Source organism: Encephalitozoon hellem, chromosome VIII, assembly GCF_000277815.2.
Source record: "Encephalitozoon hellem ATCC 50504 chromosome VIII, complete sequence".
NCBI classification, from domain to species: Eukaryota; Fungi; Microsporidia; family Unikaryonidae; genus Encephalitozoon; species Encephalitozoon hellem.
The window spans coordinates 1-16,254 of NC_018475.1; the positions used below are offsets into that span (position 1 = coordinate 1).

Below are 16,254 nucleotides of genomic sequence, written 5' to 3' on the forward strand. Positions count from 1 at the left end.
CTCTTCATTATATCACTTGCAATAAATATTCCCATGTTTGCCTTAATTGTTGCCTTTGCCAAGAACAAGGGGATAGGAAACTTAAGCAAACTTTTATGAACAGGTATAAAACAAACAATTGTCTTTATACGGATGGCATTGTCCAAGCGTATTTGTAATTGTCTTTATATAATGTAGATGAGTAGGTTGTTCAAAGTGTTTATATTATTTAATTTGTAAATTGACTTGGATAATTTAAAAATCATTTTAGCGTTCAAATTAGTACTTATTTGTGCTCGTTATTACTTCACTTCTCAATATTGTGAATTTCTGTTGATATTTGATGGTGGGATATTTACTTTTTGATCTAAGCCTAGATATGTTTTCCTTTAGCTCGCCATTAGGAATGATTTGAAGAATCCTGGTTTTGTTGTCTGATAGAAGCTGTGGCAAATGTTTAAGAAGAAAGTTTCCAAACTTCTCATAATTAACTCCACAAAGAATGGACCCAAGAAAATAGTCTATAAGAAGGGTGTGTATCGAAATGCTATTCTTGAGACATACCATTCTCTTCAATACAGAGTAAAATAAGCTATCTACGGTTTCAAAGGTTACTACCACTTCCAGTACTTTTTCTGATATAAGAAATATGTTTCTCTCTAGCTCTGCTTCTTCTAGGGCAATGATTTTTCTATATCCTGTTTTCCTTCTGTATGAAACATCAAGGCAGCAAAATATTTTTTCTATTTCTGAGCGCTCCTTTACATGACTTTTTATTTCTTGTGTTTTCTTTATTTTTGGCTTTTCTTTGGCCTTTTTTCTTTCATTAGCCTTTTCTATTCTGAACTTCTTGAATAGCTTTCCCATTGAAGTAGGGCGATTAGAACAAATTAGTTAACTCAATATAATTTATTAATCGACTATTATTTCATCTAACTTCACGTCCAGACTCTTAGTGCTGACTGTCAACCTCACGTTTGGGCTAAACTTAAAAACGAGAAATAATGCAGACAAGATGAGTGTAGTAAGAAACGAGAATACCGTCAAAACCATCAAGAATCCGTCAGAGAGGTAGCATCTATTTAGAAATGTGATTGTATAGTTGAGGGAATCCTTTAGAGGGATATCCTCTTGATTTACTTGGAATCCGTTGATCTGGCTCAGAAAAGAAATAAATCCAGGCGATATAGAGCTTCTTCCACCAAGAGTAACATAGAAAAGTGCGTCTAAAAGTAGAAATGGGCAAAGAAACAGAGCATATGATGTTGGATATAAGTATTTCATAAACCAATATCTATCTCTTAGATCTTCTAGCTCCATACTCAACCAAAGAGGCCTTAAGAATGTTGTAAGTATGAATGCTGCTACTCTGGCTATGTTCAATGTATAGTTGTCTTTTGAAAAAGCCTTTACCATTGTCATGAAAACAACCATTCCTAGAGGTGTGATAAGAAACATCAGAACTGCTCTTGCAGTCAACACATCCCTAAGCTGAGTTATACCTAGGAGAAGGCAGAAATAGGATGATCTTATTATCGAGAATACACACTCATATACCAACGTTGAAATCAAAAGAGATATTTGGCTATAGTCACACCTGAATGATTCTTTTCGAAGAAGTGTACTGTTATCCAGGAAGGTCGAGTCATTAAATATAGAAAAGCATGTGACAAATGGCAGCATGCTATAGGCAAAGAAGTCCAAGACGTCGTTGTACAATATTTGCAGGTCTCCATAATTTTTTTCCAGAAAGATTTGCAGGTCATAAAGATATTTTTCACCTGGTGTCGAGTACTCTGGCGATATTCTGTTAATGAACTGAAAGACGGAGTACTTCACCTTGTCACATAAAAAAAAGAATAACAATGTTGCCATTCCCATTTTGAATAAAAATACATTTCTCATGACCTTATTTCTGTAATCTATTTTCAGCTGCCTGACGAATAGATGCCAGACATGCCTCCATGAGACTGAAGAGATAGCGAAGCGTTGTGTGTTTTTTTCAAGAGTAGCTTCGCCATACCACTCCATTGCTTTCTTTGTGCTCTCCGGTGAGCGTAAGTCTTGAGGCTTTATGTTTCTTATTTCTAGTTCAAACAAATACTCTGCAATGGAAATATTCAATGGCCTTTGCATCCCAATAGAAGCAAGAAAATCGTCTATCCCTGAAGTGGGCCCTGCATAGACTATCTTTCCTCTATCTAGAAATATCATGTCATCGAACAACTTAAACATCGAATTTCCTGGCTGATGCACAGTCATCAAGACGATCTTGTTTTTAGTTTCTGCATACTTTTTTAGTATTCGGACGGTGTCTAGAGCCAGGCGCGAATCTAATCCGCTTGTTGGCTCGTCAAGGAATATCACATCAGGGTCTATCACAAGCTCTACAGCAAGCATGACCCTTCTTCTTTCTCCTCCGGAAATAGACGAAATCAATGTCCCTCTCAATCTTTCCAGCCCTAGATCCCTGATTATATCATCTATTATTGATGGGATGTTGGAGTCTTTTATCTCTCTTCCTCTGAAGATAAGTGAGTATCTTATAGATTCTTCTACTGTGAGCCCCGAGGTAAAGGTATCGAATTGCTCTAGGTAGGAAGTTGTTTCAAGCCATTTGTATACCTTCCTTTGCTTCCCATCGAAAGTAACTATCCCAGACGTCAACGCATCGCTGTCTACGTTGCCCATTAGGAGATTAAGGAAGGAAGTTTTACTACTTCCACTCCCTCCCATTACAGCAGTCAGCCTTCCAGAAACTATTTCGCCAGAAATTCCGGAAATAAGATCCACATACTTCTGGTTGAGGTTTTTATTCTTATTAGGCACTTTCAAAAATACATTTTCAAATCTTAGTACCCGGCTTGCCATACCCTTTTGCCATTCTTTGCCTTGAAAAGACACAAGTGACCAACCATCCTTGTGGTGTTGCACATTCCTTATCGTTTGCGAGGGAAGCGAATAAACACTTTGCTTTGCCAATATAATACTCTCCTTTACTAAGATACTTTAATTAGATATTTTTGGTTCAAGACTCAAAGGAGAAGGTCCATTGAAGCTCCTAAATGCCCAAATTCAGAAGACATCAGGGCTTATTTGCTTTTCCCGTGCGAATTGACATTGATTCCTCTTGTTTCCACATAAAGCTGCGTACTCTTCTCCATCCTTGGAAAGTATCCTTTTCTTGTAGTGTAGTTTTCCTCGTCCTTAAGAGTGAGCCGCCCCTTCAACGATATTTCTACAGGCTTAAAAACCCCATCCTCGCTACTTTCACCCAGTGACTCCCTCTGCATGGTGACACTCTTGAAGGTTCTAAGAAGCTGCGAAGGCTCAAGGCCAGAAGGGTATTCTCTCATTCTTTCAATTTCAGCCAGCTTAATAAGATATGAAATATAGTGGGTGTTTATGATCTGAAACTCCTTTTTTTCAAATGCATGTAGCTCATTCATAGCATTTCTATACTCGCTTTCAATCTTATTTCGAACATCGCTGATATTGCTCTGGAAGGCCTCAACATTTTTCCTGAAGTCACCTATACTTTCCTTAAGTTTTTTCTCCTCCTCGACCAATCGCAATTCCCCTGCCTTTAAGAGCTCCTGAAGTTTGTCACAGGCCTCTACATAATTCAAGAGACTATGAGATCCATTTGGAAGTTCAGAATGGTTTCCACTTATCTTACACTTGGTACAGACCGGAATAAAGCACTCTTCACAGAAGTAATCTACCATCGTGTCCATGTGGCTAGCACAGTAAATAAACTTTTTCTTTCCAACTTCATTGAAGTAATATCTTACATGTCTTTTGAGAAAATGGTCATTGTGCACCTCTTCATCACAGTCACTACAAAAACTTGCCCTTTCTGCAGGGCAGAAGGATGTCGATTGGTTCACACGGCATCTATCACATATAAAGCTTCCCTTCGACCTCATCTCTAGCTCTGCATCGTATTCAAAGGTTATTTCAAAAAGAGGCAGAATTTTGCTTGGGTCCTTGATGGCATACCAATAATTCCTTATGTCTGTCTGTGAGTCAGATAGGAACCCCACATGATATCCAGGGTCGCTGGTAATGAAAGAGTTGTAGTGCCCAGGAGGATTCATCTGCTTGACATATTCTTTCGATACATAAATCGACTCTCCAACAGCAACAGAGCAGAGTTTAACCTTGTGGGTGATGGAATCCTGAGATAGTGGAACACCGAAAACAGGAAAGTAAGTCGTGGGGCCTATCTCGGTACAGAATGCCCTTATTCTCTTTGTATCTCCAAATCTCTTCTCAAATGCTGCTGTTTGCTGCGGGTTCGCAATTTCCTCTAGCCTTTCTATTTTCAAGGTTGTACTGTCTAATAGATATTTCAGCAAATACTCAATGTTGTGCATGAGGGGAGCAAAAAACAACAAACAAATCCCGTTCCTGAAAATTGATAATAGATCTGTAATATATGAAGATAATTTATTTCGGATCCTAATACTCATGCACTGAGAATACCTATTTGCACTATAACAGTGAAATCGTCTCCTAATGAATATGCTAGTATGTGAGAATCTAGAAAGGAGAAAACAATGTCTCCTTTAAATTCCTCCAGAACCCTTAGATCTTTTCCTCTAACCCTCACAGTCACTAAATCAGCCTTATGCTCAGGAACCCTAAGTCCTATGTATTCAGACTTTGTTCTAATAACCCCAAAAGACTCTAATACAAGTCTTCCAGTCTTCTCGGCTTTTATTTCAATCTCGTCGGAGCTTAGAGCCTTGAACCCGTTTGCTACAATGCTGAGTAATGGAACACCTCCTGCAATATTGTAAGTCTCATCATACACTTTCACTCTCTTTTCCACCCTAATCAGATCTCCTCCTATGCTGGCTTCATAGTTATATTTTAGTGTTTTATCCTCCAAAGTAAACTTCTGAGTTTGACTCAACATCGCCACAAAATCCTTGATCCCAACTGTAAAACAGCAATCGCAAAACTCCGGCATCTCAACTAGAATCGACCTCGAACATATGCTTGTTTTTGAGACAGTTATTTTCGAGGAGAACTTCCTCATAAACATGAGAGTGCTGTGAAGTAAGGGAGATAGCCTGATGCTTCCCATATGAATGGGTAGGCACCAAAATTGCTCTTCAACAGAAAATCAATTTTATTCACATCAAGACTCCGTTCATGGAATAAGTCACATAATGTCAAAGCATGCGATCGTTCCTCCATTTATCAGCACCTCACCTATATATATTTCCTCCTCTCCATCAGCCTGGAGATAACTATCCTTTAGATGCGTATTTACATGCATGTCAAAGTTTTCCAGCACTCCTCGATATGTTTTGTTGTTGAGAGTAATAATTCTAACACTCTTGCTTCTGTTCTTTTTGAGGATCTCTAAGGCTGGCAATTCCATTCGAAGGGTATCGCACTGTTAAATTATCCATCATTTTCTTTGCGTCCTTTTCTTCTGCTTTACTGTAACTGTCTCTCCGCCTAGAGCATCACTGTTCTTCAGGAGTGTATCCCCTCTATAAACATCCTGCTTGCTTACAGATATCCCTGTTCTATCGTAGATGATTTTCTTGAGCATCCTAACATTTGAGCAATCTATCACTAAGCTTTCATACTCTGTTTTAATCCCTTTGTCGAATATCACTGTTACATGGCTTCCTTCCTCCCCTTGTATCTCTGAGTTGCATGATCTTGCTTTTAAGTGATCATTTATCTTCTCATCAGCAATGTATTCATTACAAAACGGGCACCTCTTGTAGCCAATGCTATTCCTTACTTCTTTATAGTATCCATCTTCAAATACATAACAAGCTCCGCTTTCTTTCAAAATCCCGACGACTTTAAATCTATTGAATTCAGACAGCGAATGAGATCTTCTCCTGAATCTCCTGCGATACTTGTAGAAGTCATACACCTCTCCCTTCTCAATCTGGCTCACAACTCTCAAATAGCTTTTTCTCACTCTGAGATAATCCTTCTGGGCTTCTGGATCGATTGGCAAAAGTGCTAGTTCTTCATCCAATGTGCTGCCTCTCATCACGCTCTCCAATGCAGCTTTTTTTATGATCTTCCATCTCTCTTCGTCTGGATACAATACTGTAAAGCTCATGGGCTTTCTTCGGCATGTTTCTATAGTTCTTCGGAAATCATCCTTCTGTGCCATAGAAGTAAACACAATCTTACCAATACCAGATAAATGCTTTGTTTTAGTATCCAATGGCCTTAGGTTTACAATAGGCACTGTAAGTGTTCACCATAGGTATTATAAATAACCTTGCATAAGCCCCGAATGGAGAAAATGGAAAAAAAGACTTCAAAACAAGAAAAGCCTAAGGTATTCGACTCGCCTGCGACGAAGAAAAAGGTGATGACACCGTTAAGATCAGCCCTGCGCAGCTCCAATGGGCGGATCGGGATCTTTCTCAAGAAGATGCAGGAACTGAGCTATGAGGACAAGGAAAACCTATAAAAACAATGACCAAAAGATTAAATTCGATCAAAGTCCATTTTATTTAGAGCCTCGGTTACTCATATGTCTACTTTATATAATATGCATGCTTTATCACCTCAAATGGATCATTTTCAATGCATTTTCCATTCACTATGTAGTTGTCCAAAATTATGTGTGTTTCCTTGAAATTGTATATGAAATGCAACTCACAGACCTTGGTAAAGAACCTATCATAGATCGACATGAGATTGTTTATCAAAGAAAGCACATACATCTCGTTTTCATCCTCCACAACAAAGGCTATGAATAGATTTCCAAACCTATTGAAGACGATGGTCTCGCTTCCATCGATAATGTTCCTCTCCTCCTGAGCGATCACCATCGATCTTATTTCCTCATCGGAGAGAGTGGCCTCGTATGTTCTTTTTAGCCTTGTTTCTCCGTTCAGACTAAATCCGTAGATCTTCTTTATCATGAGATGGTAAACATCATTATTTTTCTAACCGGTATGAAACATTGATGACGAGGATCCCCACCTCACCCTCAATGGGGCTTCTAAGTAGCACAATGCTTTGTGAAGAGGAAATAGAGGAGCTAAAAAACACCACCTTTTTCGACGAAAGAGAGATAGAGCACTTGTACGAGAGATTCCAGTTTCTAGATAAAGAGTCTCGTGGATACCTCACATATAACGAGCTGAACAATATCCCTGAGTTCCAATCAAATCCTTTCAGTCATCTAATAATGAAGAGTATTGAGAAGATGACAGATTACGAAAAAATGACATTTCCCCATTTTCTCGAGTTCCTGGGGATTTTTTCCGAGAAGGCCAGCAAGAAAAGCAGGATAAGATACCTATTTGATATCTTCGACTTGAACGGAGATGGTAGGCTTTGTAGAAATGTCCTTATCAGAGTTAACAAGATGATGGGTCAGGATGGAAAAACAGAAGAAATCGAAAATCTCTTAAACATTTATGACGAAGGAGGAAAAGGATACTTGGACATATCTGATTTTAGCAAATTTTATGAAAGTGACCCGCTTATCGATAAGAACATGATCATTGACTTCTCGAAGAATCTAAAGCGGCGTAAGCAGGTGGGATTCATGCAGGTATTATGGCCATCGACCTACAAAGACGGAGAATGAGTCGGGGAGACCCCGGCACCCATCGATTTTTCCAATAAAACCTGTGGTATTACAACTTCTGCCTATCAACGGGCAGCCTAAACTCATACACATAAATAGAGAATTTGAAAGCCCACACCAAAATGTTTTTCAAGAAACATACAGAGCCCAAGCCCTTGAGGGTGGAAGAGGAGCTGATCCTTCTTTCAAACAGACTATCTGGATCGATATACTATGAAGATCAGGCTGATGCGCTTAGTAAGGTTTTAGAAATGTCAGGAGTGTATCCTGTCGAGGTAGGCGTGCATGCACTCCAAGATGTGATCTATTCGATGGAAAAGATGGAGGATGTATCCATTCACCTTGACATACTCAACAATATTCTCGGCTGCACCCACAGGATGGAATTTATTGACATCATTGTGAAGAATCCTGAAACTTTGAGGATATTATGCGATTGTATTAAGAACGAGAAGAAGGAAGGAGAAATATATGACCTGCTTTGCGTTCTGAGTGCTTCAGAGCTCTTCCCACTCAAGGCTATAGGGATCCCAGGTATGGCTTACCATTGTGCCCAGATGATTAAGGAAAAGAAGATGGGGCTGATCCCCAGGCTTGTTGAGCAGGATCAGAACTTTAAAAGAGAGCTTACATTTATGGGGATATTCGAGAATCTTTTAAAAGTACTTCAGGATGGCTTTTCTAAGGACGCAATGTCTACCTTGGTGTTACTACTCAGAGACTGCCCGTTCAACCAAAATTATTTCGACGAGCTAAAATGGGACTTTATTCTCAAATTCATAGACAAACATCCAGGAGAGGTGTTTGATGTTCTCTCTTCCTTGATAGATCTTAAGAATACCGATTGTAGAAAGCTTCAATCTTCTGTCTATGAAAAAATCGATCTTGCACTTGTTCTTAAGTCCAAGAGATGGAGTCTCTTGTATCTTATTATAAAAGATAATAGGTCATATACAGAAAAGCTTCTCGAAACTCCCATATTCGATAAAATAGAAGAGGAGCTTCCAAAGGAATCTCTTGTTAGAAGGCGAAATGAAATCTATCTATTGGTTGACTACCTTCTCTTCTGGAATGACTTTGATGCTTCAAGATTAGACTCATACAAGATATATACAATGAAGAGCTTGAGAGAACAGAGCATTCCTACAGGCGATCTGATTGAGAGAGCTTTTGGGATAATCAGTCAGTTTGACAATAGAGAGGAGAGTGCAACATTCGATGCATTAATATTTATTATTTTTAACTTCGAGAAAACTAGGGCAGAAAAAATGATTCCAGTACTTTCTGGGATATTTGGAGATTATACCAGGCCTAAACTGCATAGATCCTTATGCCTTATTATTCTTTTAATGCTCGAAATAACTGTAGATGGAATTAATATTAATCGTTATACTGCAGATCATCTATTAAGAGAAGCAAGGCTTCTCTTGTGTTCCATAGACTTGAATTCGCCGCTCTATCTCACTAACGAGATGGTGGACATTCTTGTAAACAACATTGGAGATTTGGTTTGTAGCAGATAACAAATTCTTTTAGAAATAAATTTTAGTTGTGTTATTGTCACCCCCTCAGAGATTTTGCATTCTCGTTCATACCACTTTTTTGACCTCTTCTGAGAAAAGTCTTAGGAACGTCTCGACATCTTCAGTGCGTGATAAAACATGTGTTCCCTCCGGTATTTTCTCAACCCGAGAATTTCCAACCAGCCTTAGCTTAGCTTCAATGTCTGTTATCGAATACTCATCTTTTCCAGACACCACAAAGAGAAGCCTTGTGCCACCTTTATTAAGCCCTGTGTAAAACTCGTCTTCCAGGTAGCTGGAAAACATGTCTTCCTTTCCATATCTAGAAAAGATATCCAAAATCCTTCTTGGCGTTAGGTATGAACCCGTACCACAATACTTAATTGCCACATCTTCCTCTTTTCTCTTTATCATTTCTCTCGCCCATTCCAATATCTTAGGAAGATCCTTATTCTCGTTCTCCTCGAATTCGACATCGCTTACAGCCCCAAGAAGTACAGCCAGCTTGACCCTCTTATCCTTCGTCTTGTTTAAGTAATGAATGATATCCTGGCATCCAGTCGAATTTCCAATCAAAACTATGTCTCCTTTAATCTGATGAATTAGGCTTTCCAAGTCCTCTACGTCATCATCAATTGTGAAGAGCCCATAATTAGGATAGGACCTCATTTCGGGAATTATGAGCTCATATCCATTCTCAAGACAGTATTCATTCAGCATGATGGTAGGCAGACAGATCGATAAGCGAGATCCCAAACCTCCAACATATATAACCTTTATATCACTTTTAACCTGATTGGAATATGCAACTAAGTTGTTTTTAGGATCATATACAAATATCTTTCCCTTCAGTTCCTCTCCAAACATAAGGGATAGAAAGTGCTCAGATTATATGATTGCATTTAGGTTTAATACTGTCATGGAAGATCTTTTCGCCCTTCCCCTGTAATGCATGGGGTTCTAAGAAGAAAACTCGTCTAAATCACAGAATGAGTCACTCTGCCCACTGCCTCTAAAAATTTAGACGTGATCATCTAAAAACCTTTGTTATCTTTATCTGGTTAAAAGAAGATGAATTAAGGTTTCGGGAATAAAACTCATCTCCTTCTTGAACATCGCAGAGAACATAGCACAGTCCTTTGCACAATCCTTTTGTGAAACAAAATCCTCCTCTGATAACACGTCCAACTATGCAGTCATTTTCATTAAGAATAAACGCACATCTATCGGCATGTCCCTTCTCAAGCTCAAAAGAGGCAAATACAGCCGGAACGTCTGTGTATATGTACATAAAACCAATGTCAATCTCCATTTTCTTCGATTTTGGTGTCCTCTCATACTTACTTTTGATAGGTTCCATGTACGATTGTTCAAAATCCTTGTAGAGCTTAGACGTCGCGTAATCAAACGGGTAAACCATATAATCGCCTTCAAGCGCAAGCCTTTGGAGCTCCTCAACACATACCGGAATAATCCCTGCATTCACAACATCCTGCCAGAAACTCATAACCATGTTTCTCCTAAGAAGTACCTTTCCAGACTCTGATCCCGAATGACTTTTCACAAATATGGCTCCGCCGCACTCATGAAGTATGATTTCGTCAATACCTCCTCCTTTCTTGTACGACAGAATCTTAGCAAATCTTTTTGCGTCATCAATTTCATCAAGGAACAGCCCATCTGTCTGTATCAGTGATAAACAGCATTCAATTCTACTATGTTTCTCCAAAGATACAATTGACTCCACCTCCTCAAGATCAGGCGTGATGATAGTCAAGAACTTCTCGCTGACAATTGCTTCAAAAACTATATTCCCATGTCTAATTCTTTGTACGACATTTTCAAGACTGAAGTTTATTCCAAGAATCTCTGTGTTTGGCCTAACGTATACAACAACATCCTTATAGGACTCGTCAAAAACAAATCCCCTGGTTCTCTGGGACTTGTAGATAAACTTGCTGCTTTTAATCCTTCTTCTTAGGGGAATAGATGTATTCCACACCTTCATCATCTCAAATCTTTTTGCATACCATACATGTGTTCTCAACCCATGGCGGTCTTTTTTTCTCATATGCTTTTTCTTCTTTATGCGTTTTTCATGGCTCCTGAGCCTCCGTCTTAAGTAGAAAGGTAGTCTTTGAAACATCATCGACTTCTTTCTGTTGCTTTCAATGGCCGTCTCGATGAGCTGGATCTCCTTTGCTCTCTCCTCTACAAAACTGATTGGAATTATTTCTTTTTCAGCCATTCAAAATATTTGTCAGGGTCCTAGTTTTGAGGCCAATACCTCGTCACCACCATTTGTTCATGAGAAAGCAGAATCATGTCCATGATAAATGCCTAGGCGTCTCCCTTCCCATGGACTGCGTGATATCGTCCCAAAACGCATTCATAGTCGATAGAGTGCTGCAAGCAGTTGGAGGGTCCACAATCTTGATAGACACCACAAATGAAATAACTCTCCAAATGATTACGCCTGATAGGGCCCTTGTGCTTAATCTCAGCTTGGAAAAGTCTTTTTTTACAAGCTTAAGCCTGAAGAATGGATGTGCACTCATTCCGATACAGAAATTTTACATCAAGAAAATGAGGCAGCTGAAGATCACTACAAACGAATATGTTGTGGTATTCGAATACGTATTTGATAAATACGCTTTGAGGAGAAGGGTGTTCCATAGCCAGTCTGCACTCTTCACAATTGATTTTAAGATAGACTGTACAGGAGAAATTAACTCGAATGTCATGGGGTTGGCCCTTAAAGAGATTGGAGATAATCTGGCGACTCTTAGGGTTGCCAACAACACGGGAGAAATATGTAGCGAAGAGACTAGAATGAGGTTTCCATTGGCTTTCCACACTGATTTTTGTGTGGAGGTCATCGGAGGAAACCTGAAGAGCGTATTTGAAGTTTCCGATTTATTTATCAAAATGCTCATAAACTATGGCTCTTCAAATTCATCGATCAACTTTGTTCTCCTAGGCAATGGAGCCAGAGCTTCTTTTTTTGTAGCAGCCATCCACAATTCAATCGGCAATCGAACCTGAATGAGTGCCTTATGTATCCTACGTTTTCGTCCAGATATCCCGTAAAGACCCAGAGAACCTATGACTTACTAAAGCATCCTTAGATCTGTGGTATTAAATTGTTATGATAAGCTAAATCTCTTTATGTAAAATATGTTTGGAAAACCCCTAAATGAAATTCAACAAAAGATGTCTGACTGCATTTTCTGAAGAGAAGCCATTTATGGCTATGGGAACGAAAAGCAAGCTATTTGACACATCATTTTCCCTGACCTCCGAGTTGTTTCTGTATGACTATAGCCTGGGAATTCAATATCCTTCCTTGCAAACAGACAACAAATTCTACAAGCTCAAGTGGTGTAACTGGAATGATGGGGAAATCCTAGCAACAGGAAACGAAGACGGAAAGGTGACGCTATATGCACCATCACCTGAGAAAAATGCCTCCTTCGAGCTTCTATCTAGCTGCAGTGTTCTTGAAGGGGATGTGCTGGGGCTAGATTTTAACTCATCAAAGGGAGTTCTTGCAGCGGGGTCTTCCAATGGAAAGATTATATTTTGGAACCTGAACAAACTTGATAGCCAGTATACAAGCGACATTCCACTTACCTCGAATATAACCTGCCTGTCGTGGAACAAGAAAGTGTCCAGAATTTTGTGTGCTGGCACAGATGACGGAAAGATACTTATTTTGGACATCAGAGCTAAGAATGTAGCGATGACCCTCGGGGGGGATGAAATAAAGTTTGTATCTGACGTGATGTGGCATCCAAATGGATCAACATCAATTTTGGCTGCAACAAACCTGAAAGGGCTTCAATGCTTTAATCTCAGCTCGGATAGCACATCACAAATAGGGGAGCATGGAAATGGATTGATAAAACTATCTGTGATAGATAAGGGCCACATAGCCGCATCTTCCAAGGACCAGATCGATATAATAGAAATAGGAGACAACAAGGTTGTTGACTCGATCGCAGTTGATGGCATATTTGAAGTAAGCTTTTCAAAAAGGGATCCACTGATGACACTCTCATATGTTGGAGGAACTACGGAAATTCTGCCTCGGATAACAACTGACATTCTACCAGTGAATCCTGGATGCATAGTTGGAAATAATGTCATTGGAAAAGATATGTACGAGATTGAGTATGAGGGAATGAAAGATATCGAGGAAGATGCATTTATTGGGAAGATCAAAAAGCTTCTCTATCCGGATGGAAGCTACAACATCGATAGAAAGGGGTTAGGAGAGCTTCTGTTGGGTGAGGCCATAGGAAAAGAAAACTCCGAGAATTCTGATACAGCAGAGAGACTAAGCGAAAAGATGTCCAATATGGACTTGGGGCAGAGGCTCGATCTCAATGATCCTTTAACGCTGGCTCTAATGAAAGGAGATCTTGAGGACGCCTATTCTGAGTCTACGAAAAGCAGCAAAACGATACCTTTTTTTCAATTTCTGGCTTTGGCTAAGGGAAATGGGTCCCTGCCCTTTGATTCCGATGATCCACTGATCCTTTTGTCCACTGCACAGATTACATCAACGTATACGCATCTATTAGAAAAGATATCCATTTCTCAATGGCTAGCTCTTCTTTCGATAATAAGTTTTTCTCCACTGTCCGATGAAGAGTTTTTTTCAAACGCTATGGAGTTATCTAATAGGCTTGGCGACAAGGAGAAGCTTCTTGTATATGCCATGACTAATAATCTGGAAAAGTATTTCAAGCTAAAAGAGTCAATGTATCAAACACCCACAAGTGTTTATGGTGTGCGAGACTTCTTCCAGGAGTACAAGGGGATGATAGTAGATTTAGAGTCGATGGGTGGCTTTTACAAGAGTCCTATGATTTCTGAGTATTTTTGGTATTCATCGGCCCGTGGAGAAATTCCTGTTAGGATCAAATACGAAGATTTAGGTATCAATATTTATCTTGGAAAAGCAAGCAGCAACGTGGTTTCTGTTAACAAGCTGGGATCTCCTGCTATCAGGGATATCCAGAATAGGTCCAAGCCGTTGGAAGTCCCTAAGAGATCCCCAACTTTGGAGCCACAGAGACACCAGAATTCCAGCATCATAGGAAAACATCCAACACCATCTATCAAGCCTAATGGTGTTATATCAAGGCCCCCATCACTTTCTGAACAGAACGAAAGTAATTCTAGATCGCCCAGGCCTCTAAGCAAGCCAAGTATTCCCGGTGTAAATAGCAGCTTCGCTCATAAAAGTACGGTGCAGTCACCGCCATCATCTATGATTCATCAGCAAATCCCAAAGCCAGTTAGCCCTAGTTTAGGATCTTCGAGATTGTCTCACTCCTCTATTCATCAGGAAAGCCAGCAAAAGATGTACATTCCTAGGCCAGGATATAGAACTGTGCCTAACACGCCTGCATATAGCTCGGGGCCAAAACTCAGCTCTTCGAAAACATATAGTTCGATGCCGGACATTTCAAGCCTTTCTAGCAGTGCAACACCAGTCTCAACATACGGCATGATGTCTCGTGGGTCGCATGGAGGCTCATCTCAAGCAACCACATCAAAGCCATACATACCTAGACCGGGGATGTCTTCTAGCCCCCTACTCACTCCTCAGGACCAACAGCAGAAGACTACCATTCCAACTGCAGGGCCCCAAGTAAGAGAGGATATACAGACAACTCCTCAAGTTCTAGACAACAGTCCTCAGAAGACAATGGACAGCCTGAATCCAGAAGAGATACTTGTCACTTTCGAAGACATCACTAAGAAACTGATAGAAAGGGCATCAGCCAAGGCAAATCTAATAGTTAGGAATAAGCTCAAAGAGGTTACAAAAAGGCTTTCCATATACAATAGCGTTGCAAAAGATACTTTTAGTCCTCTAATTCTGAAGGGAATCGACCGGATAAACAATGAAATCAAAAATGATGAGGACAGCGATGGAATGAAGCAGAGGATTAGGGAGATAATTCTTGAATGCACCGAGACAGGAGAAAACAGAGCAGACCTATGGATGCCCAGTGTATACACTCTTCTACAGATGGTCTACCATTAGTGATTAAAGCAAGATAATTAGTATTCGTACTACGACTTGAGTTTTTTTAACTTTGTTTTTTAGGGGAAAAAGGACATTCCTCGTCCGGGAATCGAACCCGAGCCTGCTGCGTGAGAGGCAGCTATCCTAACCACTGGACCAACAAGGATGCCATGCTCACCCGCAGAGACCTTCACTGATACAGCTGCCGCATAGCGTGTTCAACACTTGAAACACTTATGAAAACTTTCTCTATTCAGAGCCTATAAACAGAAATGACACGATACATTCTGGGCAGTGTAATAGGGTCGGGAACATATGGCGAGGTGTATGAGGCAATAGATACAGAGACAAAGGAAAAGGTTGCCTTGAAAAGGATAAAGCTCAATGAGAGAGAGGGAATGCCTGGAACTGCACTCAGAGAAATATCAATCCTGAAGAAGCTCAATCATAGAAATGTTATAAGCTTGGTGTCTACAATCCACACAGACACATTACTGACTATGGTGTTTCCATTCATAGACTATGAGCTAAAAAAGTACATCGAGATGAACACAGGAATGAATGTAATGGAGCTCATCAATCAATTGATATGTGGGGTGCATTACCTACATAGAATGAATGTTGTTCATAGAGACCTCAAGCCTCAGAATATCCTTGTCACGAGCGATGGAGTGCTTAAGATAGCAGACTTTGGATTGTCAAGAAGCCTTGAGATAAGGGTTCCACCCTACTCCAGTGAGGTGGTCACTCTTTGGTACAGATCCCCCGAACTACTCATGGGAAGCACAAGCTACAAGTTTTACGTAGATATATGGAGTTTGGGATGTATAATCTACGAGATGATAACGCTCGAGCCTCTTTTTCCAGGAGAAAGCAAAGAGAACCAACTGACTCTAATCAGAAGAAAGGCAGGAACACGAAGGTCTCTTAAGAATGTGATTGAGAAAAACTTGACTGCACCAAAGTTTTTGATGGAGATCATGCTAAGATGCCTCGACTTCAATTACAACCAGAGGATTAGTGCAGACGAAATAGTAGAGATTCTTGAGAACGAATATGGGGCCCAGTGAGGGCTGCTGCCAGATCAGGATCAGAAAGAAAAGACTGCTAGAATT

At 40.0% G+C, this 16,254-nt stretch overlaps 15 protein-coding genes and 1 non-coding gene across 16 annotated transcripts; 6 read left to right on the forward strand and 10 right to left on the reverse strand.

The window, feature by feature from the left end:
• Window positions 1-258: 258 nt before the first annotated feature.
• Window positions 259-846, reverse strand: EHEL_080010 (uncharacterized protein; the record flags this gene model as incomplete). Its single annotated transcript, XM_003887639.1, has 1 exon — window positions 259-846. One exon carries the CDS (start codon window positions 844-846, stop codon window positions 259-261), a length of 588 nt encoding a protein of 195 aa, XP_003887688.1.
• Window positions 847-891: 45 nt separating this feature from the next.
• EHEL_080020 (ABCG White-like ABC transporter) lies at window positions 892-2,850 on the reverse strand (the record flags this gene model as incomplete). The annotated part of the gene is made up of 1 exon (XM_003887640.1): window positions 892-2,850. The coding sequence occupies one exon, from the start codon at window positions 2,848-2,850 to the stop codon at window positions 892-894; it is 1,959 nt and encodes a 652-aa protein (XP_003887689.1).
• A 221-nt stretch (window positions 2,851-3,071) lies between these two features.
• Window positions 3,072-4,358, reverse strand: EHEL_080030 (uncharacterized protein; the record flags this gene model as incomplete). Its single annotated transcript, XM_003887641.1, has 1 exon — window positions 3,072-4,358. The coding sequence occupies one exon, from the start codon at window positions 4,356-4,358 to the stop codon at window positions 3,072-3,074; it is 1,287 nt and encodes a 428-aa protein (XP_003887690.1).
• Window positions 4,359-4,450: 92 nt separating this feature from the next.
• Window positions 4,451-5,074, reverse strand: EHEL_080040 (uncharacterized protein; the record flags this gene model as incomplete). Its single annotated transcript, XM_003887642.1, has 1 exon — window positions 4,451-5,074. The coding sequence occupies one exon, from the start codon at window positions 5,072-5,074 to the stop codon at window positions 4,451-4,453; it is 624 nt and encodes a 207-aa protein (XP_003887691.1).
• Window positions 5,075-5,152: 78 nt separating this feature from the next.
• EHEL_080050 (putative small nuclear ribonucleoprotein) lies at window positions 5,153-5,374 on the reverse strand (the record flags this gene model as incomplete). The annotated part of the gene is made up of 1 exon (XM_003887643.1): window positions 5,153-5,374. One exon carries the CDS (start codon window positions 5,372-5,374, stop codon window positions 5,153-5,155), a length of 222 nt encoding a protein of 73 aa, XP_003887692.1.
• A 30-nt stretch (window positions 5,375-5,404) lies between these two features.
• EHEL_080060 (uncharacterized protein) lies at window positions 5,405-6,082 on the reverse strand (the record flags this gene model as incomplete). The annotated part of the gene is made up of 1 exon (XM_003887644.1): window positions 5,405-6,082. One exon carries the CDS (start codon window positions 6,080-6,082, stop codon window positions 5,405-5,407), a length of 678 nt encoding a protein of 225 aa, XP_003887693.1.
• A 180-nt stretch (window positions 6,083-6,262) lies between these two features.
• Window positions 6,263-6,442, forward strand: EHEL_080065 (uncharacterized protein; the record flags this gene model as incomplete). The annotated part of the gene is made up of 1 exon (XM_059743530.1): window positions 6,263-6,442. The coding sequence occupies one exon, from the start codon at window positions 6,263-6,265 to the stop codon at window positions 6,440-6,442; it is 180 nt and encodes a 59-aa protein (XP_059599513.1).
• Window positions 6,443-6,509: 67 nt separating this feature from the next.
• Window positions 6,510-6,806, reverse strand: EHEL_080070 (clathrin adaptor complex small subunit; the record flags this gene model as incomplete). The annotated part of the gene is made up of 1 exon (XM_003887645.1): window positions 6,510-6,806. One exon carries the CDS (start codon window positions 6,804-6,806, stop codon window positions 6,510-6,512), a length of 297 nt encoding a protein of 98 aa, XP_003887694.1.
• Window positions 6,807-6,970: 164 nt separating this feature from the next.
• Window positions 6,971-7,573, forward strand: EHEL_080080 (EF-Hand Ca2+-binding protein; the record flags this gene model as incomplete). The annotated part of the gene is made up of 1 exon (XM_003887646.1): window positions 6,971-7,573. The coding sequence occupies one exon, from the start codon at window positions 6,971-6,973 to the stop codon at window positions 7,571-7,573; it is 603 nt and encodes a 200-aa protein (XP_003887695.1).
• Window positions 7,574-7,695: 122 nt separating this feature from the next.
• EHEL_080090 (uncharacterized protein) lies at window positions 7,696-9,096 on the forward strand (the record flags this gene model as incomplete). The annotated part of the gene is made up of 1 exon (XM_003887647.1): window positions 7,696-9,096. One exon carries the CDS (start codon window positions 7,696-7,698, stop codon window positions 9,094-9,096), a length of 1,401 nt encoding a protein of 466 aa, XP_003887696.1.
• A 66-nt stretch (window positions 9,097-9,162) lies between these two features.
• Window positions 9,163-9,963, reverse strand: EHEL_080100 (uncharacterized protein; the record flags this gene model as incomplete). The annotated part of the gene is made up of 1 exon (XM_003887648.1): window positions 9,163-9,963. One exon carries the CDS (start codon window positions 9,961-9,963, stop codon window positions 9,163-9,165), a length of 801 nt encoding a protein of 266 aa, XP_003887697.1.
• A 163-nt stretch (window positions 9,964-10,126) lies between these two features.
• Window positions 10,127-11,344, reverse strand: EHEL_080110 (uncharacterized protein; the record flags this gene model as incomplete). The annotated part of the gene is made up of 1 exon (XM_003887649.1): window positions 10,127-11,344. One exon carries the CDS (start codon window positions 11,342-11,344, stop codon window positions 10,127-10,129), a length of 1,218 nt encoding a protein of 405 aa, XP_003887698.1.
• Window positions 11,345-11,454: 110 nt separating this feature from the next.
• Window positions 11,455-12,141, forward strand: EHEL_080120 (uncharacterized protein; the record flags this gene model as incomplete). Its single annotated transcript, XM_003887650.1, has 1 exon — window positions 11,455-12,141. One exon carries the CDS (start codon window positions 11,455-11,457, stop codon window positions 12,139-12,141), a length of 687 nt encoding a protein of 228 aa, XP_003887699.1.
• A 151-nt stretch (window positions 12,142-12,292) lies between these two features.
• Window positions 12,293-15,157, forward strand: EHEL_080130 (uncharacterized protein; the record flags this gene model as incomplete). The annotated part of the gene is made up of 1 exon (XM_003887651.1): window positions 12,293-15,157. One exon carries the CDS (start codon window positions 12,293-12,295, stop codon window positions 15,155-15,157), a length of 2,865 nt encoding a protein of 954 aa, XP_003887700.1.
• Window positions 15,158-15,233: 76 nt separating this feature from the next.
• On the reverse strand, window positions 15,234-15,305 carry EHEL_080140. The gene has a single exon. It is a non-coding gene; the product is annotated as a tRNA-Glu (tRNA).
• A 106-nt stretch (window positions 15,306-15,411) lies between these two features.
• On the forward strand, window positions 15,412-16,209 carry EHEL_080150 (cyclin-dependent protein kinase; the record flags this gene model as incomplete). The annotated part of the gene is made up of 1 exon (XM_003887652.1): window positions 15,412-16,209. The coding sequence occupies one exon, from the start codon at window positions 15,412-15,414 to the stop codon at window positions 16,207-16,209; it is 798 nt and encodes a 265-aa protein (XP_003887701.1).
• Between the last annotated feature and the right edge of the window lie 45 nt (window positions 16,210-16,254).